This window comes from Anastrepha obliqua, chromosome 1 (genome assembly GCF_027943255.1).
Source record: "Anastrepha obliqua isolate idAnaObli1 chromosome 1, idAnaObli1_1.0, whole genome shotgun sequence".
Lineage (NCBI taxonomy): Eukaryota > Metazoa > Arthropoda > Insecta > Diptera > Tephritidae > Anastrepha > Anastrepha obliqua.
The window spans coordinates 97,828,989-97,851,416 of record NC_072892.1 but is presented as its reverse complement, the minus strand read 5'-3'; the positions used below and the strand labels follow the sequence as shown (position 1 = coordinate 97,851,416).

Here is a 22,428-nt window from a genome sequence, read left to right as displayed (position 1 = left end):
GTGGTCGTCCAATTTTACAAAAATTCGCCACACTTTTTTATCAAATCTAGATCAAGCGAAAATATTTGTGTAGTTGAACTGATTAACAATATCAATATAGAGTAACAAACAATCATCGACTTGAACGATTCCGCCCGAACATCATATTAAATAAATCACACGATATGAAGTCGCCGTAGATGCAAACCTCTTTGGGTATGAATCTGTAGTTCGACAGAGTCCTTCCAACATCTACGCAGGTCAGAGGGTCATAGGCAATTTATCTTCTTTTTATTATCTAAATTTCCGAAAACGACAATAAGCGGTGATTCCCTTCTTTTTCTAAGAAGAAAAGTTCCTAGGTTTTGATGCGAATTTGAATTTTTGTGGATTGGGCAGAGGTGATATAAGCTCCTACCTTATTCAGATTAATCTTTTCATTCAGGAATCTGGTGCTACGATTTATCGGGCCTACCGAAATCGGCCAACCTCAGTCCGTCAGTGGACACCAAATTTGTAATTACTGCGAAACGTGCCCATTCTTAATATGATTTATGCTTTTACAAGCCTTTAAGCTCTTATAAACTCTTAAGGTACTTGACCACCTTATAAGTTTCAAAAAATTAAATTTTTTTTTTTACATTTTTTCAATCCTTATACTTTTAAAAATCATCACCTGAAACTGTTTTTTTAAATTCGAATTCTAACAAAGTGAAATCAGTGAAAATGTGCAGGCGCATCCTACACTCATTACTTGCTGACTCAGCGGAAAGAAAATAGCAAGTTTTAACTTTAAACGCGTTTTTCCAGAAATTACTTTTTTTCGAATGGCGGACACTTTATCTCCGAAACTGCTTAGCCGATTTTAATGATTTTGGTCTTGTTTTATTTGTTAAGATGTTTTGTATGTCAATTTACCACATTTTGCAAAAAAAAAGTTAATAAAGTATTGCTTTTTAAGCATAACATTGTGAAAAACAGGGGTGTTTTCTTAACTTTTTTTCAAACATCCGCCATTTTTTTATTATTTTTTTTTTTTGTCAGTTTGTGGTAAATTCTCACGCAAGGAACCTTCCTTTTGAAAATTTTGTTTCTCTCTTTTGTTTTAGAATTACCATTTCTAAGATTAACTGTCCGCCGCAAGACATGATTTTCTTCAGGCCTCGACTTTGGCGCCTCCTGGATATATGTTAAAAAAAGAAATTTTAATAAATCAATTTTTTTTTGTATTATATGTATAAGTTCTAAATAAAAATTTAAAAAAAAATTTATTTTAATAATATATATTATACAGAACATGAAAAAAAAATTATTGAATATGTTGTACTTTTTAGCTTTCCAAGGTGGTCAAGTACCTTAAGTCTAATACGTCGTTTGTCCCACCACTTGCCTCTGTATCTCAGTTCGGCACAAAACTATAGCATGCATTTTGTTGTCCAATTGTTCTTATTGGCCATTATTGCGGCTTAGATGACATTTAACAGCGTAGAGAGTGATCGTTAAATATATATGTTATTATGGACCATCTATGTGTCGGGGACACAATGTGTGCAAATTATTAAATTTTTTTAATTCATAATTATTTCGTCAATTGCGATTGAATAGTTTGTGATTGCGATTTTCATTCGAATATTCAAATAACGTTCAGCCATTGTTCAGCGGTGGGCTCGACAAATCTTACCAATCTTTCGCATTAGCTATTCGCTTATTAATATTCTCTCACGGACTAGTGGTACTTAGTTCGTAAAAGAATCGCAGCGGTATCTCGCGTAGTACCTGACATTTAAGTGTATTTTTGTAGTTGTTCGTTAAACAAAAGCATTTTCCGTTTCTTGTTTGCCAGTCTCTATTCGCATGATCAAATAATTTTTTGTATTATATCACCTTTTTCTATTCAATTCAAACACCCACACTTTTTATTGTGGTAATCTTTTATTATCCATTGCCCACTGATATGCACATATGCATTTATATATTTGTATGTATGTATTTACCAACAGCACTGGCACACCACGCACCCACAATGCCACAGCAGGCTCTGGCAAGATCGTTTACACTTTTGGCAATCCAACGCTTATCGGCACCGCAAAATGGGCATCCACACAGCAAAAGAAAATCCAAGTTAAGCAATTGCTACAGCACAACGGTGAGACACTGGATGGACTATCCAATTACATGTACGATTGTCTGCGGGAGAGGTGTGATATCGCAGCTGATCGCATTTTTCACATCGGCAAAGATTTGTGTAAAAAGGTGTTTGGCACAAATTCGGACGATTACGAGCTGAGTCAAGTGGACGAACATTCACAGGTGGGTGGTAAAATTTAATGGAGTAGGCGTACAACACTACGTTAACTGGTGAATATGTTCGTTACTTTTTTTTTTAACAACACAAAAAACAACTATACAACTTTCTTCATGTTTATTTATCGTGTACTTCTTCTACCCACACAGGATTTGACAAAAACAATTGGTACAATTTGCTGTGATCACGAAGGTCCATTGGATCCCTCTTCGACTATGCTAGCTGGCACTGATGAGGCTCGCTGCTTAACTGTACGTTTGAATTTCTCTAAGGCTAAGTCGGTAGCAGTTTTCCCCGGTCAAATTGCAATCGTTTCTGGCAAAAATCCTAAAGGCGATACTTTCATTGTAGATGAAGTATTGGCCGAGCGGCAACTCAGCCCACCTACACCTCCAAAACTTACAGATCCATTGAGTTTTGTCATCGCTGCCGGTCCGTACACACACTACGATGATCTTGTATATGAGCCACTGCATGATTTGATTGCGTACTTAAAGGATCACAAGCCGGATGTGTTGGTGCTGACTGGACCTTTTTTAGATGCGGAGCACAAATTGATCAACGAGAATGTAACATTGGCCGAATCTTTTGAGTCCTTTTTTGAGAAAATGATTGCAAGCATCGTGGATGCTATTGGGTTAGTAATGCATTATTTCTATTTAAGACTCTGTTTTTAAGATTTTATTATAGCCTAATCGGCAGCCACAAGGACCCTTTGGGCTGCCGCGGACTAATCCCCAGTCCATAGTCTAATCCCTAGCATGAGTGCTTACACCGAGGCTGGATTATTTTAGAAGAATTGTATCTGTGTCTTAAAAAAGTGCCCAAGTCCTTTCTGTCTCATACTGATGAAACGCAGAAAACGAGGCTTTTTATAAGAACGTACAATTGTTAGCATATTCCGATGGTATTGACTTCGATAACAATTTCAGCCTTCAAACGAGGAATCTCTCATGCCAACAAATGCAACTTTGGACTAAGTAGGCAATTGAGTAGTAAAGTCCTCTCTCGATGAACAAAACTAACACTCTACAAAGCTCTAATCATATCCTAACGTATGGTGCAGATGCGCGGACAATGACAATATTCGATGAGACGTCCTTACGAGTATTTGAGAAAAAAGATTATGCGGAAGATTTTATGACCTTTCACGTTGGGGATGGCGAGTATCGTAGGCAATGGAAGAATGAGCTGTATGAGCTTTACGGCGACATAGACATAGTGCAACGAATAAAGGTCCAGTGGCTACGTTGGCTGGGTCATGTCATCCGAATGGATACAAACGCTACGGCTTTGAAAGTATTCGATGCGGTACCAGCTGGTGGTAGCAGAGAAAGAGGGCGGCCTCTTCTGCGTTGGAAAGATCAGGTGGAGAAGGACTTGGTTTCATTTTTTATGTCCAACTGGCACCGGTTAGCACGAGAAAGAAACGACTGGCGCGCTTCGTTAAACTCGGCCGAAATCGCGTAAGCGGTTATCGCACCAATTAAGAAGAATAAACGAGGCTAAGTGCTTGTCCACCTGATCTTCACTGTCCTCTTCCACTGCTACCACCAGAAGATACTGCACCGAATACTTTCAGTGCTAAAGCGCTTTTATGTAATAGTGTGACATGATCTAGCCGTTGTATAATATCTTCATATTTTGTACTACAGGGTGCGTCATCTTTTATGTCGGTATGAAAACATTGAATAACTAACTTGACATCGTCATCGCGCAAGGTCCATAAATCTTCAACAGCATCTTTCTCCCCAACATTCTAAAGAGTGGAGGAGGAGAACCCATGTTTCTGCGTTACAGAATAGGACGGGTATTATGAGAGACTCATAAGGTGTGATTTCTGTTCGTCGATATGCGACTTTTCTTCTTGATTGTCTATTTAGTCCAAAATAGTCCGAAAGATTTCGAGGCTGAAATTATTATTAGTGCTCATATTGATTTCCAAATAAACGGATTCCCTTACTACTTCAAAATTATAACTGTCAACAGTAACGAGGGTGCCAAAACGCGAGTGCAGTGGCTTTATTAATGATAGGATGTGCGATGTCTTGTACCTTTTCACCACCAGACGCATTCACTTCACTTGCTTATCCATTTCCGAAAAGGCAGAACTAAACGTTGTGGTTATTGAGGCCGATGCTATCAATTTAGTAGACATATGCCAGTAATTATACGTTCAACAACTCAAACAATAATTTCCAGCATCAGATCGTTCTAAGGCTAGAATTATTGTGAATATATAGTCAACGGCTAATTTACCAGGTCTGAATCCACTTTGATATGGTTCAAGGGTGGATCTCAGTCTTTCATATAAGCCTCATAAGCGATGTTCAGGAGAATAATTCAGTGATAGCTGAATCAAATTGCGAAACCGCCCTTCGCAGATATTAAATTCCTTTCATTTGACCATATTTTCCATTGAATTTATTGTTCCACATCCCCACTATTGCTACTCTAACTTAATCCTCTCTGTCTCGGCAATGGAAGTCCTTAGATCACCATTCAGCTGGTTGAAAAATTCATGTTGTCCTCGTAAACATCAGTCACCAGGTCGCTGTCTTTTTTCTTACAGAAAATCGCTCCGAACTTGAAACCTTTTCTTGAACTTTCTAGTAAAACTTTCGGGCGGTTTTCGTGTTGAGCCTGAAAGCGACATATTTCCTTCCTGCAGCAGCGTGGCACTCCACGTCGCACCCGTCTTTTCTTTTTGTTTTTTGGGGCTGTGATCACAGCGTGAGTTCTCTTAGAGCAAGGATGGGATTTTTTGTGGCGAATCTGCTGTGTTATATCTATTGCGTTAGCTAGTAGCGTTTGCTCCTTGACTAGGTGCTCGGATTGCATTTACACTTAAAACACTGTTCTGGCCATCTAAATCAAGCTGATAAATGAATATTTTTTGTTGGGAAGTGGTGCTGCACCAAGCACAATATTTATATCGTAGTGAGGGCGGCGCTCCTTCAAGCAATATTTAGGCCCATCGTCCCGCACTTCCATCGAGGCTTGGGGACAAATGAATGAAATGATGGAAAATCTTACTTCAATGTGGATTATGTGCGGACGCTCGTCCACCGGAGAGAAAGGAAGTAACAGGCGCTGCAGTCTATCTCCCATTTCAAATCCGACACATAATTAGCGTTCATTTATTTGATTGTTGTAGTAGACTTCGCTTCGGTTGTTGTTGTTCTAGCAGCATAAAGCGTTGTCCATAATTATTTAGGTAATGTTGAAGTGGCAGTCCTTGACCGGATATAAATCCGGAACTTTCCCTTAACGTAGAAGCGAGAGTCATGGGAACAACGTCCAACGCATTTCTTGAGAGGTCTTGATGCCATCCCATGCACTTACGAGGACATCAACCAGCCTGGCAGAATACGCACCCCATTAAGGGACCGGACATCCAAGTGCGGGATGCCTTGGGGCATCCTCAGAGCATAGCATTTAAGACGTCTGCCGCAGTAGTCGTCTAAAGATAGATGTCTCGCCCAAGGCTACGCTTTGACTTTATTTAAGCGAGCCACTTGCTCCAAGATAAATGCCCGCTTAAAGGCACACTTTTTTGTAGACAGATGCCGCATACTTTAGTGGACTCTTAAAACAAATACGTGGGAACGATCTCACTATAGATCGTACTCTTTCTTCTGTAGCCCATTATTCCGCATGGATTGCCAACGTTGCAAGCACAAAGGCAATCAACTACGGCGGCAATCAAGCAACTCGGAAAAATCCAAAATGTGAAAAACATAATATAGGGTGATCAATCATCAGGTGCTTTTTTCAATAGTTAAAAAAAAAAATGTAAATTATGTTCAAAACCTTTATTTATCATTTGAAAGGACATTCTTTGACATTTACTTTTTGAATATGACTTCATTCAAATGTTGGCCGCAACTACGCTTAAGGTGGTCCATTCTGAAGGTCCAATTTTCAATCACTCGTTCGAGCATTTCGACTGGTATGTCGTGAATAACACGCGTAATGTTGGCTTCCAGAGCTTCAATCGTAGCTGGTTTATCAGCATAGACCTTGGACTTCACGAATCCCCAAAGAAAAAAGTCCAAAGGTGTGATATCACAAGATCTTGGTGGCCAACTCACAGGTCCTAAACGTGAAATCAGCTGCTCTCCGAAATGACTTCTCAATAAAGTCATTGTTTCACGAGCTGTATGGCAAGTGGCTCCGTCTTGTTGAAACCAAATGTCGTAGAGATCATTAGATTCAATTTCAGGTAGCAAAAAGTCCGATATCATGGTACGGTAGCGAGCACCATTCACAGTTACGTTGCGGCCATCATCATTTTTGAAAAAATATGGACCGATGATTCCACCAGCCCATAAACCACACCAGACCGTTGTTTTCTCTGGGTGTAAAGGTAACTCTTGAACCTGTTCTGGTTACTCTTCATCCCAAATACGGCAATTTTGCTTATTGACGTAACCATTGAGCCAGAAATGCGCCTCATCGCTGAACAAAATTTTGCTCGAAAACAGCGGATCTTCTTCAATCTTTTCAAGAGCCCAATCAGCAAAACGGTGACGTGCAGGAAGGTCATTTGGCTTTAGTTCTTGTACGAGCTGTATTTTGTATGCTTTTAAATGAAGATCCTTCCGTAAAATTGACCAAGTTGTTCCATGCGACAGTCCAAATTGCTGAGAACGGTGCCGAATCGATTCATCGCGGTTTTCACGTACACTCTCTGCTACTGCCGCTATATTCTCAATGCTTCTTGCTGGACGTGGTCTATTCGGTCGAGAATTATCCACCAATGAATATTCGGATTCAAATTTGTTGATGGTATGTCGAATAGTGTTTAAGGCAGGCCGATTATGTTGACCATAATGCGGTCTAAGCGCACGAAAAACATTTGTCACAGAACGCTGATTTTCATATATTAATACAGTTGAACAATTTGTAGACGTTGTTGCGGTGTGAGTATTTCCATGATGAAATGCCAAACGCTGTTCAACAAATCCACGATGACAGTTTGCCACTACTCGCGCGCGATCTGTAAAAAAAACGCAAATGAAAAAAACTCCTCTTAATTGATCACCCTATATAAATGAACAATAAATGGAATTTTCTGTCTGTACGCAACAGTTTTAACAAAATTTACAAAACTCCAATTTTTCTGTAAACTACTTATAAAAAAGAAAAGAAAAGGTTTTTTCTAATAGCGGTCGCCCTTCAGCAGGCAATGGCAAACCTTCGAGTGTAATTCTGCCATGAAAAAACTCCTCATAAAAAATATCTGCCGTTCGGAGTCGGCTTGAAACTGTAGGTCCCTCAATTAATATTTCGTCTCCCATTAATTTTAAATCGATTTTTACATTCGGAGATAATAGCAACTTTGTGAACTCACTTCTTTCAGAATACAAATGTAAGCTACATATATCTCGAAAATCGATATACTTTCTGAATATCTGACTTCATATTCGAATTGAAGGGCACAATCATTGTAAACCAGTGTAATTTAGATAATCCAATGCTGGTTGAAATTATTGATATTGTCTTATATTTACAGTATTTTAGCTAAAAATGAAACACACACATGTATATGTATATGTGTATGTATTATAAATGCAGAATATTCATTTCATAAAATTTTTTCCATCTTTAACAGGACTATGACAAAAATTTTAGTTGTCACATCACATAGAGACGCCAATGCTGAACCTGTCTATCCCACAATGTCGATTTCTTTACGAAGGACATATCCGAATGTGCACGTCTTACCAGATCCCTCGATGATCGATTTAAATGGCATCGTTGTAGGAATGACGTCAACAGATATAATGCAGCATATAATTTCTAACGAGTTGGCATTGTAGGTTTCAAAATATTTGTTAATATTTTAATTAACAGGAATTTCAGCTTCATTAATTCAATAACTACTTTATTTTCTAGCAATGCCGGCGATAAGGTAAAGCGCATCGTGAACCATCTCTTCAATCAGGGTTCATTTTATCCTTTACACCCGTCAGCCTGTGACGAAGTAAGCTTTGATAGCTTTTTAGCAGCCAGATATGCAAAAATCGAACAAATTCCAAACATACTAATATTGCCGAGTGATCAAAAGTGTTTCATAAGGGTAAATTTCATAGCATCTATGATAAGAAATATGTTCCGTTCTTAAAAAAAAATTCTTGCGCACATTACAGGTTGTAAACGATTGTTTGGCTATTAACCCCGGACGTTTGGCCGATAGTAATGGCGGTACATTCGCACGTTTCGTTATAACGCCGCCAGCAACTAAGGAGGAGACAAACATATACAACTTTGTTGCCTGCCAAATACGCAAGGTTTAGAGCCTTTTCTAAATAATTTTAAAATAGTTTAGTATTTCCACTAAAAATGCAAATTTTACTTTGTCACATATATAATTTGTTGTAATACAAAACAGCAATCTTCATTAAATGTAAATTACAAATAAATCATTCGCAATTTTCATTGTTTGACAAATATACTTAAATATTTATTTTAATTAAGAGTTAGTTCAATTTCCAAAGGCACTTTGAAAGTATTTCTTGTCATCTTCTACAATTTCTTCTAAAATATCATCGATTTCTGTGTCCGGGAAGCGATCCACCCACGACTTGATGTAGCCTTCGTGTGTGGCTTCATACGTTTTCAAATTCACCTTTTCACTCTCCACATGGGTATTGCTCTGTACCAAGATTATGCGTGGCTTCTTATGCGCAAGACAAATGTCACGCCACTTAGCCCATGGATGTGACCCACCTTCACTAACCTCGGAATAGTGTTCATACATTTTAGTTGCCGCTGCAATATCAGCAGTTGATTTGTAAACTTGCAGTTTTCTCAAAAATTCTTCGATAGCCTTCCTGCCAACAGTCTGTATTTTTGTGCGATCAACAGTGAGACGTAAATTTTTGCCCTCCTCTGTCTCCTCGACGGTGACAAAACCTTCACCCGCTTCTAAAAGCACCTTCATGATGACAAAGCGAGCACGTGAATGGGCCTGCATCCATTGTTTAGATTGGGGATTGTACATTTCCAAAGCAACTCCCATGCCATTCCAAATTAAACTTAACCAGTTGATATATATAATTTTCTCTTGTTCAATAGGGTCCTTGAAACCGAAAATTTCCAAAATGTCTTCTTTCAACGATAGATACAAACCGACAGCTTCAGCGCGGCATTCCTCATAGGAAGAGCCGATGGCGCCGAATTTCGTGTCATAAGTTTCACCTGGTAAGTACCACGATTCTATTGGCCCCTCAGTAATAAGATTTTTCGTCTTATTTTTATCAAAATTGAATTTTCCATTTTCATCTATGCGAAAAAGTTTGCCACTACCATGGCCGAGCAGCTCGTGCAGACCCACTTGCACCTGTCAAATAAACGTGTTTTAGCATATTTTCTTGTACTTGCAAATCGACGATATACCTCGAAAGATTTTACTTTGTATTCCTTCATCAACTCTTGATCCTCTTCAGAGAGGAATGGAATCGGATCTTTGCGGTTAATATTCGCCAGCACATTGCCGAGCGAAACATTCTTAAAGCCTTCATCCTGTCGAATCTCATCATCTAGAAAAAAAGAAAACAAATATATATGAAATATGGTGAAGCAAATGTACCCTTTTTATTTTATGACTTAAATACCAGTGGATGTGCTGTGTTCGTCTTTCGGCAGGCGATGCCATAAACAAAATCTTACACAAACTAACTACCGGCATAAAAGTGTTTGTAGAACTACATTGAGAAAGAAGGCCTAAGCACGTCTCAAGGACGTTTGTGTAAGTCTATTGCTATTTTTTTTTTTTTTGTGGTTAAGCTGTTAATATCAAAAATTTCACTTATTGTGTAATAACTTAGTTATTACTTTAAAAATTTAATTTTCCTATCTCTTTTAATTGATGCATAGCTAATATGTAACAGTTGCTTACAATTCGGAATGTTGATTCCAGCCGGGACTCCACTGCCAGCAAAAGTCAGCACATCTAGCGATGTAAAATCCGGTTTCAAATAAGTGTCTTTTTCATAAGCCTCCGTCCAAGGCAAATATTCTAATAGCTTCTCGGCACGATTTACCAATTCGGCGAATTTGGCAGAACTTTCTTTATTCACCATTGCAACAAAGCCCTCGAATTCAGCACGTCCACCTGCTGGATCGCGATACGTTTCAATGAATCCAATATAAGTTTCGATAACTGGTCCCTTATCTTTAATCCACCACCTATGTATAAACAGATTTCATTTTTTTATTCGTGTCATCAGTTGGCTCACAAACGTACCTTGAACCATCCTTATGGTCAGCCAGTGAACCCTCTTGGAATGATTTAATATAATGCTCAATCATTTTCTGTTCATTCTCATTTGCCGCATACTTTTTTGCTTCCTCTAAATTTTTATTAACACCCTGCAGTAACTTTTGATAGTCACCACGTGTCACACGAAAATTATTGCCTTTATAACTTTCTAATGGTAAAGTAATACCATCCTTATCGGAAGTCTCTACCGATCCCAGCTTGATATCATAAATGGTTTCACCGTTTTCCACCACCTTTAATGTACGACACATATAGGGTTCAATACGCTTCGAGGTCAACCATTCATTGACAATATCAGCATCTTCCTTTGTACAGTTGTCTGACCAATATGTGGTTATACCATTTGGAGCAAAACCCAAAATTTCATTGCGCGGTTTCAATGCATATATGAGTGGAGCGACTTTCTTATAGGCAGCAGGTACATTCTTATCATTCGAATATGCTGAGGACACCTTAACAATTTCTTCGAATTTCTTCTCATCCAAATTCGGAATGATTTTGCTATCACCCATACCTTTATAGTTACCAGCATTCGCAAATACACCACAAGCGTAAACCAAGAATGCCTAAAATTAAATAAAATCGTTATACGCGTAGAATGTATAAGATTCAAAAAGATTTCAGGCTCTTCCATGCTCACGTATTACAAATTTCAAAGCTTACCGTAAATTCATCTTCGGTTATGCCATTAGCCAAAGCTTTCGTTTTCAGCTCCTCCAATGGCTCAGCAACGAAAATACGATGTAGGACTGAGAATATCAATGGCGCCTCCGGACTAGATTGTATCAGCGCGATGAGGCCACCGGTCCACGACGCTTTACTGAAGTAGTGCGCGTAGAGTTTTTCCTTGTCAGTTAGACCCGAAAAGGCATTTTTGCACTCCAAATCTGCAATCGGCTGCGTATTGGGCAAAACAAAATGGGCAGTGTTGGCGGAAGACATATTACGAATAACTGAATTGGTGAAACTGAAATTTGAAAAATTTTAATCTCGATTAAATCACATGATGTACTTAAACAAACGAATTATACCTTAAATTAGATTTATTTGTACTAAGGGTAAATTTTCTTCTCAATAGTAAATTACTAAAATTTCGAACGTTCCCCGAATTTCCCACATATTCCCAGTTTATTTTAAAAGCGGGTAGCTGTGTACAGATCAAACGAAGTTTCTTGTGAGTCAGTAAAATTCTTCTAAAACTAAACATATCTATGTCTAGTAATCTCAATTTTCTGAACTGAAAATAAATGAGTGGATTAAAACGTTTGGTATAAATTTAATAGCACACGGCAATAAGTAAAACAAAGCATTTACTTACATTTATACTCTTTCTTTTCTGAAGAGAGCATGAACTGAAATTATTGAAAAAATTTGCGTTAGCAATTTGGAAAATATAACGAAAACGGATGCAAATAAATCGGTGGGTGAGCTTTGTTAACACAAAAGGAATGCATTCAACTTATTGGCAAGTTTATGAGGGATGCCTAACAATAATGAAAATGTTTTTATTGTTTTTCAAAATATTCCCATTGGTTCTGCATTTGCTTCAACCAATTTTCAAAGAACTTTGGCCACTCAGAAGTGGATACCTCCAAAACGAGCTGTTGAAAGGTTTCAACAGTTTCTTCAGGCTTCGGAACAGTTGATATTCGGGAACAAAACGAAATAATTAGGCGCCAAATCAGTGCTGTAAGGCGGAGATCCCTTTAATTCGACCTTCTGAGCGATCAAAAACTCTCTTGAAGGATGATTCGGTTTTCCTTAATTCTCCGAAAACTTCTGGTAAGCACACGATTGTAAACCACTTAGAATTAACTGTTTTAAGTGTTCTAGTTGTTTAGTTGTGACATGATCAGATTTTCCGAAAAAACAAAGGTGCTTCTTCCGCGAACAACTTTTTTTGGAATAAACTCGTCCATGTGGAAAATAGTGATAAATCATCGCACGAAAATCTCCACGAGTTAGTACCAAGTGAATTTTTCAACTCACTAAAAAAAGAACAAATAAAGCTCGTAAGTGAAAACGACATAGGTAAGTTTATACTAAAGAAACACCAAACTGTTCGATAAAAATATCGAATTACACATGTGCAAAATATAAACGGCAACCCTCCTAATAAAATGTTCGATGAAGTTCTTTATCAAAACATAAATAAATTGAATTGCGTGAATTCGGAGTACGGTGGCTCGAATCTTCGTGAAACAAGTGTTTTCTAATAGCGGTCGACTCACTGCAGGCAATGGTAGACCTCCGAGTGTATTTCTGCCATGAAAAAGCTCCTCATAAAAAATATCTGGCGTTCGGAGTCGGCTTAAAACTGTACAATTACATATATATATAATATCGCTCAATTTTCTTGAGATATGATATATGCATATACTGTAATGAATGCATAGAATTTATTAAAAAAAATTCACACTCAACTTTCTTTTAAATTCTGGCTTGCAAAATTGCAAGGTGCATAAATTCAAAAATAGAGCATTTAAAATAATATACTTATATAAATGCAATCAACTATACTGTTTATTCTATAATATAAGTGATAAAACTTTATCAGACTAATTCTCATATACGATTATAGACGCACTTATGGGCATACACTGAGATGCAAAAACAAGCGTACGCTAGGCTTGTACTTTTACATTTCGATATTATTGAAAATTTTGAATCCATTCCTTTTTGTTCTCTCAGAGTTGATAAATATTAAAATAATTATATTTAATTTTAAGCTAAGCTTCTGCTGAATTAAATAGTATTTTGTGCTATTTGGTCAGAATGTTTTATTTACTTTCAAATTAAGTTTCCAGTTGCAATGTAGACTTTACATGACTTTTTTTTCTCTTTTTTTTAATATTTTATAAAATTAAATTTTTGATTGCCTTTGGCATTTATAGAATCACAACGCACTTTTGGTTATACAACGGAAGATCAATTAAACTATCAACCATACCGAATGCGCGTCCATCCTTTGTTCGGTGTTTGCCCGGGTTCTCTCCAATTTGTGGTGTGTGTCTTAATATTTTTCCACAAATGGAAGGACCTACACTTTTTTAGCATCCGAACGGCAGATGGTGTTTTTATGAGGAGTTTCTCATGGTAGAAATACACTCCTTTTCTATCATTTGGTGTTTCATGTCTGGGGTTTCGAACCCGGGCACTACCGAATGATTGTCACGCTCACTCATTCGACTACGACTGATGCCTTGGAAAAGTAATGTAAATTGCTTTGATGTAAGCAACCTCAAGTTATTTACATATTTTATTTTATTTATTTTAAAAATTTACTTAAAGAGTAAATTTTATAAGCAAATTTTAACATAAAGCGATAGCGTCGAGGCCCTACGCTTAAACTGTGTATATGGAGTTCTTTTGTATTGTGTCTTAAATTCTATGGTATAGGTTGGTTATTTTCAGGAATTTGGTTATTAAAGATATTGAATCGGAGGTTGGGGAAAATAGATGCGTCATTGGATTTGATTTGCTGAAGATTTGTCTTCTGCGGGCGATGTATAGTAGGCAAAGAAGGAGGATATGGGGTATGGTACATATTACGTCCGGGTTGCACGTGCACGTAGTTGGGTTGGTGTTGGTCATGAAATGCCCATGTGTAGTCTTTGTATGCCCTAGCCGAAGACGTCCGAACTTTATGACGTCTAGTCGGGTCACCCTATTTTTATTATTTTTTATAAAGCCCGTTATGTGGGTTTTTGTATTGTTTACCTGTTGGTACCAGTTATTAGTTCAGTTCCATGTATGGTGCTGTTTGTTATCGAAATGTTTTTTTATATGTTTTTTAATGTCGGTTAAGTTGAAGTTATCTGTCATTAGTGTTGGTGTTTAATGTGCTTGTTTGGCGGTGTAGTCAGCGAATTAATTTTCGGTTATGTTGGCGTGTCCCGGCACCGAAATTAGTTTGATTTTAGGGTATTTCGCTATCATACTGTTTCTAATGGTGGTTGGATAGTGATCGTAGTTGTATATGTTTGCTATTGAGTTGATGGCCGAGAGGGAATCAGGCTATAATTTCTGCAGAGTATGTTGAGCTTGGTAGGTTTGACATTTTTATAACTTCGTTTTGTGAGGTTATGCTGTATGTAGTATTGTTGTCGATCTTAGATCCGTCTGTGTCGATGCAGGTATAGTTGTGGTATTTCCCTTTAATTTCGTAAAAATTTGTTTGATACTGGATTGGGTTCGTGTTGTTTTTGTTTAAGTTACTTAGGGTAGTATTAATTGCTTTAGGGTTTAGTATCCAGGAAGGCAAGTTGTGGATGTTTTGTAGGTAGATTGAGTTTCGAACTGAGGTTTAATATTTTACCTATGGCTGGCTCTTGTTTGGGTATGTATTTTCTTTTCTTGTAGTTTTGGGCGATGTTATGGAGAGGGTTGTGTTTTGATGCAAAAATTGTTTTAAATAACCTTGCCGTGGTCAAGTCTCTCTGATTTTCTACCAACCGAGTGGAGCGCAGTGCCCCCAGGACAGTTCTTATAGCTGAATTGAGTATTGTTTTGATTTTTTTCAACTGTGAGCTTGAGCCGAACCCGTACAAAAAAATACCATAATTTATTTTCGGAATGAGTAGCGTTTTAACCAATGTGAGTAAAGTTTGGGTATCAGAATTAAGCTTTGGAGAGGCCAAGCACTTTATAACATTAAGTTGTATTATCAGTGCTGTGCTCATTAAATCTATGTGGGAGATCCACATGTATCTTTTGTTAAATATGACAACTAGTACTCTTAATTCATTGCTTGGCTGGAGGTTTATTTCATGCGATAAGATTGTGCATTTGCAATTGGCGATGTCTTTGGGATTTGTATACATCTGGCTTGGATTTTTGTCCGATTGTAGGCAGTGAATACCATGAGATGATTTGTATCCACAAAATCGTCTAATGTTTGTCCAGATGGTTTTTGTGGGCGTATTGTGATGTATGTCTTCTGTCAATTTCTGTATCGATAACTGTTTGGTTGTCTCTATTTCGCGTTTTAATTTGGAATTTACTTTCTTGTAGTTAAGGAGATTTTAGTAAGTCATATTTCTTCTAAATATGTTGAATAGTCTATTTTTTCGCTTTTAGGTTAGTAAGGTGGCTATTCCACAAAGGGACAGTTTTCACTTTGTTGTGGGGTTTTGTTTGAGGGATTGATTCGTTAACTGATTGTAGTAAACTTTTTTTCAGGTTGGAGGCTTCGGATGGCTAATAGGTCTGATTGACTTGTAGTGGGTACATCTTCTTTCGAATAGTGACCAATTCGCATATTGACTTGGAATTTGGACATGAAGAGTGTTTGCGAGAGATTTCTCGTCGGAAATAATAATCGGAAAGTGGTCGCTTCCATTTAAGTCGTCTGAGATCTTCCATTCCGCATGTGCGGCGAGGTCAGGAGAGCAGAAAGTCAAGTCGAGGTGAGTGAGCGTGTTATGTGTAGAAAGGTGAGTGAGAGATTTTTCATTTAAAAGTATATAGTTGAATTGGTTGATGAAGTTTGCTAGTATGTTACCCATTCGGTTATTTTTGTGCGAGCGCCAGTCTTGGTGCCTGCTGTTAAAGTCTCCTGTAATAATGTGAGAGTCCTGTGTTTAGTTAAATACGTTTTCTAAGCTGTGTGTCTTAAAGTTGGAGGAGAGCGGAATGTATTCTGATGTAATTAGGAATTTCCTTAAAGAATAAATTTCCAATGTTACCTTGTCGAAATCTTTACTTGTTGATAGAATTTGGTGTTGGATGGATTTATGTACAAGAAGGGCTACTCCACCATATGGCAGATTTGAGTTGTAGGAATACAGGGGAAAAATTTGTTGGGGATAGGCATATTTTGGAAGTTTGAGGGAGTGTGGATTTCTTGTATAGATATAATTTGTGGTTTGTATGTTTTTAAGTAACCGCTTATATAACCGTTCACATTTCATTGCAATATTTGAAATGTCATATCAAATGGAATTATAGTGTAAATATTATATATGTATTTTTTTGTGGTTGCGTTTGCTTATTTATAAATTCCTATGTATAGATTCTGTACGGGTTGGTGTCGAAATTCTGTATGTACAAAATTCTAAAAACAAAATTCTGCTTTTTAAAATTCTGCTTTTTAAAATTCTTCTTTTTTAAGATTCTGCTTCAAAATTCTGTATTACAAAATTCTGTATTACGAAATTCTGTATTACATAATTCTGTATTAAAATATAATGTTTACAATGTTAAAGAGGTAATGTAATTATTTAATTTATTATTATTATTATTTTTTATCATTATTCGAGATATTAAATAAAAAATAATAATAATAATAATAATTTTTTCTTCAGTTTCGATAGAATCCACAGTATTTTTGCGACGAACTCCTTTTCGCGTGGGCGGCCTTCGGCCGCGCTTCAAAAAAATAATCCTCATCAGTCCGACTCCGGCTACGCAATCCACCGTATTTTTGCGTAGAACTCCTTTTCGCGTGGGCGGCCTTCGGCCGCGCTTCAAAAAAATAACCCTCATCAGTCCAACTCCGGCTACGCAATCCACAGTATTTTTGCATAGAACTCTTCTAAAAAAAAACGAACAGCTGCGAAATAAATTAAGTCACACTACATATTTAAAAAGAATTCCAAAAAATATTGTAATTGGCTAAACTAAAATATTGTTATCGCTTAACACGTTCACGCCGGCGCGTACCACCGGTGGCCCGCACAAGATTGCTTCATGGGGCGGCGTGTACCACCAGTGGCCCGCACAAGACTGCTTCATGGGGAGGCGTGTACTTTATTAGACGGTACCTATGAGATGAGAAGCCATAAACGACTATCCTTATGAAAAAATTTCGTTTTATATAACCTGCAATCGCTTCCGATAGAGCGAAAAGATGTAAACATTGCCGTCTGTGGGCGAAGACCATGAATAACAGCGCCGGCGTGAACGTGTTAAACATATACATATGTATATTTATGGAATAAATGTTTATTTTGTTACTTCTTGTATGACGAAAATCACAAAACTTGAATAAAGCAGAATTTTTCGCATTAAACATGCAGAATTTTGAAAAAGCAGAATTTTGGAAAGCAGAATTTTAAAAAGCAGAATTTTAAAAAAGCAGAATTTTAAAAAGCAGGTTTTTTTTGCAATTTACAGAATTTTGTCACCCAGAATTTTGTAATACAGAATAATGACACGCTCCCTTCTGTACTTATGTGTGTGTTTATGTGAGAATAATTGGTATATGTACAGGGTTGGCCATATTAAACTGACCCATTGAGTAACCCTATAACTTTTTACTGTAATTTCAGATCAGCTAATGACATACCGCGTTGGAAGCGTCAGTCGAAGGAGATTTATACCATGAAACAGTACACCCCAATAGAACGCGCTGAAATTGTTCAGCTGTACATTCAAAATTCCTTCTCGATTGTAAAAACGCAACGTGCGTGGAGAAAAAAAAATAAAGTGAAAAGTGCGCCGTCAAAGAACGCAATCAAGCAAATGCACAAAAGATTTTTGTCTTCCGGCACTGTGGCTAATACCCGACGTCCAAATAAAAAGCGGCCAAGACGATCTAACGAAAATATCGCGGCCGTACGAGCCAGTATCGAGTCATCGCCGCGAACGTCAGGTAATCGTCGTTCTGCTCAGTTGGACATCCCTCGGACCACTCTACGACGTATCATTCGTTTGGATTTGGGGATATTCCCGTACAAAATACAACTAAATCAACAACTGTTGCCGGCCGACAAGCCTCGTCGCTTGGAATATGCCAATTTTGTCGTCCGAATGGCCCAAACTGATGAGGATTTTTGGCATCAAATCATTATGAGTGATGAGGCCCATTTCTCCTTGAACGGAACCGTAAATAAGCAAAATTGCCGTTTCTACGTCACTGAAAACCCTCAAATTATTGAAGAGGTACCTCTCCACGACCAAAAAGTTACAGTCTGGTGTGGCATTTGCGCTGATATGGTCATTGGGCCGTTTTTCTTTGAAAATGGTCAACACCAACCATTGACCGTCAATCAAGAGCGTTATCGGGCCATGATAACCGATTTTGTGATGCCGATTGTTCGTGAAAATGGTATGGAGCACTTCTGGTTTCAGCAAGATGGCGCACCACCACACACAGCACGAGCCACCGTCAACTTATTGAAGACTTTGTTCCCTGGCCGTTTGATATCAAAAAGCGGCGATTTTGACTGGCCGCCACGATCACCGGATTTGACGCCACCGGACTTTTTTCTTTGGGGCTATTTGAAATCTAAGGTTTACGTCAACAAGCCAAAGACACTAGGCGCACTTAAGGCCAATATCCGACGGAAAATAGCCGCCATATCGGCCGAGACGCTGGCCAAAACTATGGAAAACGCCGAAAAACGGGCACATTACGCTATACGAGCTAAGGGCGACCACTTGCGCGATATCATATTCAAAAAGTGATGTAAACGAATCTCCTTGAACTAAATTAAATGTTTTTCACAATGAAACACAAAAAAATGTTTCTTTTTCCATATTTTTTTAATAATCACATGGGTCAGTTTAATATGGCCAACCCTGTATACTCTATTTGTTGTTTAGTCTGTTGCCATTGATTCAGAAGATTCTGAATCGCCGTTATTTGTATTTAAAGTAGCTGTGCTTGTGCTGCGCTTGGCTCTTTTCGTTGTCTTATTTTTCTTTTTTATAATAACTCGTTTTTTGTTTTATTGGAGATATTTTTTGGCAAGATTCTGATTTTGTTTTCTTTCACAATTTTTTGTATGGTATTTCCCGGCGTAATGGTGCTGTTGAGTAAGACATCTGAGTAGTCAGTTTTTTCTCTTTGCGTGGAGACCGACGTATGTGGTGGAGGCGAATTATGTGGTAAGTTTGATAAGTGTGATGGATTATCGTTGGTGTTGCTGGAGCTGGTTGTTTGCGTTTTGTCAATTCTTGGTGTTCTGGTTGTTATTGGTGTTTGAGTTGTGGAGTGTGCTAGAAGTGATATAGGTATAATTGCTGACTTTTTTGCATATGTGTTTTGTGGGTGACGTTCTTCGTATGTAGTGATTGCTTTTCGTCTATCTACTTTTTCTAGTGTTATAATGGCTTGGATTTCCCTTTCATTTATGAATATTGGACATGTTTTGTCCAAGGCATTGTGGTTTGTGTTGTTGATACCTTGGTGAATGCAACTGCTGCAGGCAGTGGCGTTGGTGCACTTTTCATTTAGTTCAGGGTCGGTAGGGGAGGCTTTTGCACAGTTTACGCATACTTGAGTGTTATTGCATACTTTTTGTGAATTACCGTATCTTAAGCATTTGGTGCATCGGAGGGGAAGTGGGATGTATGGTCTTAGCTTTACTTTTTCGTAGCCGATAAGTAGGTCGTTTGGCAGTGTAGGATGGTCGAACGTGATGATTAGTAAATCCGTTTCGACTAAACTTTGATCGATTTTTTTTTCATTATTTTCCTTACATCACTTACGTTTTGGTGTTTGAGTTCGTCTTTAATTATGTCTTCTGGTATACCTTTCAACTCCCTTGAAAAAATAACGCAACTTTTATGGTGGGTGTAAATGATGTTAGTGTAATTAATTTTGTTGCTTGAACATGAGTTTTTGTTTTTATTAAGATATTTCCACTTTTTATTTTTTTACACAATTCTACTTCCTCGTATGCGGTACACTGAGTCGATAACCTTTTTTATTAGGAAGGGTGATGCTTTTGCTAGCGGTTCTGTATTGTCAATTCTTGATATTACTAGGTACTTGGGTGAATTAGAATTATTTTTCAGTGTTTTGTTTTTGTTGGTTGTGAAAACGAGCTGGTTGTTCGCTTTTCCTCGATCTGGTGGATCGCCAATTTTTCTACTTTGTTTCTGTTATCGCTTGTGTAATTGTTATTTTAGTTTGTCCCTTGTTTAGTTTTTAGTTGTTGATAGTGCAGCTGCACGTTTGTTTGGGTTTTGTGTTATTGTTGTTTGTTTGTTTCACGATTTAGTATGCTGTTATTGTTTTGCTTGATTGTTCTTTTGTTTTGTGAGTTTTACCATTTTGTGGTCATCGATAGTTACTCACTGAATATATGTAGATGCGCACTTAGATAAATCACAACGGTTCGCGTTGAGTGATAGTCGGAGACTGAACCTCAAGTTTTTGTGTAAGATTTTGAGAAAATACAATGTTTATGAACACTCACATAAAACGGTTTTTGTATTCGATTTTTAAACATGATATAAATTCATTACAGTCCATTCAATTACGTTGCTGGAATTGGTTCAATAAAGGTTTCATAGCGCAGTAGAAATCAAAGTAGGCATATGGCATATGAAATGAAAGCTAGTTTAATAATTTTTTTAAATTATACTTAAATTACTTTATTAGACAAATTAAAAAAATCGTTGGATGTAACTGGATACTTCATATTTTGCCCCAAAGATTGTACTTTTCAAAAACTCCCAAGTACTATAATTGGTTATGCAAAAGGTCAAGTATTTTTGTGGTATTAACGTTTATCAAATGTGTACAATTGGCTTTTGACATCTTCCCAATTTTTAATTAGCGCACAAAAATTCTATGTAACCTCTTTTTTTTTTCTTGCGAAAAGGTGCGTATTCTTTACTTATGCCATTTTTTCGAAGCGCTTTTTTATTCCAAACTTTGTTGGACAATTATGTATATACATAATTGGCGCGTACACTGTTTTTGCGTGTTTGGCCGAACTCCTCCTCCAATTTGTAACATGCGTCTTGATGTTGTTTCACAAATGGAGGGACCTACAGTTTCAAGCGGACTCCGAACGGTAGATATTTTTTATGAGGTTTTTAATGGCAGAAATACTCTCGGAGGTTTCCCATTGCCTGGCGAAGGGCGACCAGACTTAAAAAATAACTTTTTCTTAATTTTGGTGTTTCACCGAGATTCCCACCTACGTTCTCTCTGAATTACCCATTATAATGACCGAAAATATCAGATTTTGCCCCATTTATCGTTTACAGCTCATTAAAAATATAATTGAATAATAATTGAATAGTGAATCGTTGTTGACTTGACTTTTTTGCGATATTCTGAATGCTACAGTAACAAACTTTTTTAGACCTTTTTCACCCCAGCCGATATATTCATTCTTTAGTTCCGTTAATATTTTCTTAGACTAATTTAGATACATCATTCTATAAAAGAGCCATTCTACATAAGAGCCGACTTCCAGTATTTATATCTGCATACGTACACATATAGGACCGGCCTAATATAATTTATGTGCATATGTATGTACATAAAAATGTTATGCGTGTTGGGCGCATCTCAAAGATGGCACGAATCACTTGACGGCCGGCTAGCTTACTTGATCTGTTCATTGAGACTACATATTACTTAATAGCTATTGAATCGGAAAACAAAATTATCCAATAAAGTTAACATCTATTATATGAAGAAATCGCATTAGTACATACCATACGTATATAAAAGTAATATTGTATAAAATATGTAGAACGAACTCTATAGTTAGCTAAGTTGCAAACAACGACTTCAGGAGTGTAAATTACCTTTATAATAATTCCTTAAATTTCTTACTATGACTTTGTCTTCTAATTTCACTTTTTCATTCACTTCCACAAATATTCAATTAAATGATAAAAAGACGAATGTGGTGACTAGCAAGTTTGCAAATCCAGCTGATGTGACAAAAATTAGAGTTCCCGTTGTGCTAAACGAAAAAAAGTAGTAGAGTTTAGAAAGTTGGCGCCTCGTGATGATTAAATTAGCAGCAAACAAGCCGATTGTGATAATTTGCCGAGTATGCACTTCTTTTCAAGAAAAGTTTTTAGTCCGAGTCAAGGCTCACTGTACAATGATTTTAACTTAATTATACTAAAAAGCTGGCGAATCCATGTTAATTTTCCA

The 22,428-nt window shown here is 37.4% G+C and overlaps 2 protein-coding genes across 3 annotated transcripts in view; one reads left to right on the top strand and one right to left on the bottom strand.

The window, feature by feature from the left end:
* The window catches only part of LOC129236110 (DNA polymerase alpha subunit B), a 29,131-nt gene extending 20,433 nt beyond the window's left edge, over window positions 1–8,698 (top strand). The window contains exons 3-7 of the mRNA XM_054870320.1: window positions 1,980–2,289; window positions 2,434–2,921; window positions 7,902–8,105; window positions 8,186–8,369; window positions 8,440–8,698. Of these exons, the coding sequence (XP_054726295.1) occupies window positions 1,980–2,289; window positions 2,434–2,921; window positions 7,902–8,105; window positions 8,186–8,369; window positions 8,440–8,586 (1,333 nt within the window). The 3' untranslated portion in view covers window positions 8,587–8,698. The remainder of the gene's footprint in view (window positions 1–1,979; window positions 2,290–2,433; window positions 2,922–7,901; window positions 8,106–8,185; window positions 8,370–8,439) is intronic.
* A 24-nt stretch (window positions 8,699–8,722) lies between these two features.
* On the bottom strand, window positions 8,723–22,186 carry LOC129253092 (dipeptidyl peptidase 3). Of its 2 annotated transcripts, XM_054891336.1 has the most exons (8): window positions 22,071–22,186; window positions 11,893–11,926; window positions 11,606–11,811; window positions 11,238–11,541; window positions 10,539–11,140; window positions 10,191–10,480; window positions 9,689–9,831; window positions 8,723–9,632 (listed from the first exon to the last, which is right to left on the bottom strand). In XM_054891336.1, the coding sequence occupies exons 3-8, from the start codon at window positions 11,779–11,781 to the stop codon at window positions 8,775–8,777; spliced, it is 2,373 nt and encodes a 790-aa protein (XP_054747311.1). In that variant the 5' UTR covers window positions 11,782–11,811; window positions 11,893–11,926; window positions 22,071–22,186; the 3' UTR covers window positions 8,723–8,774. The 2 variants fall into 2 exon arrangements, with proteins under 2 accessions (XP_054747311.1, XP_054747312.1); XM_054891337.1 differs by lacking the exons at window positions 11,606–11,811; window positions 11,893–11,926.
* Between the last annotated feature and the right edge of the window lie 242 nt (window positions 22,187–22,428).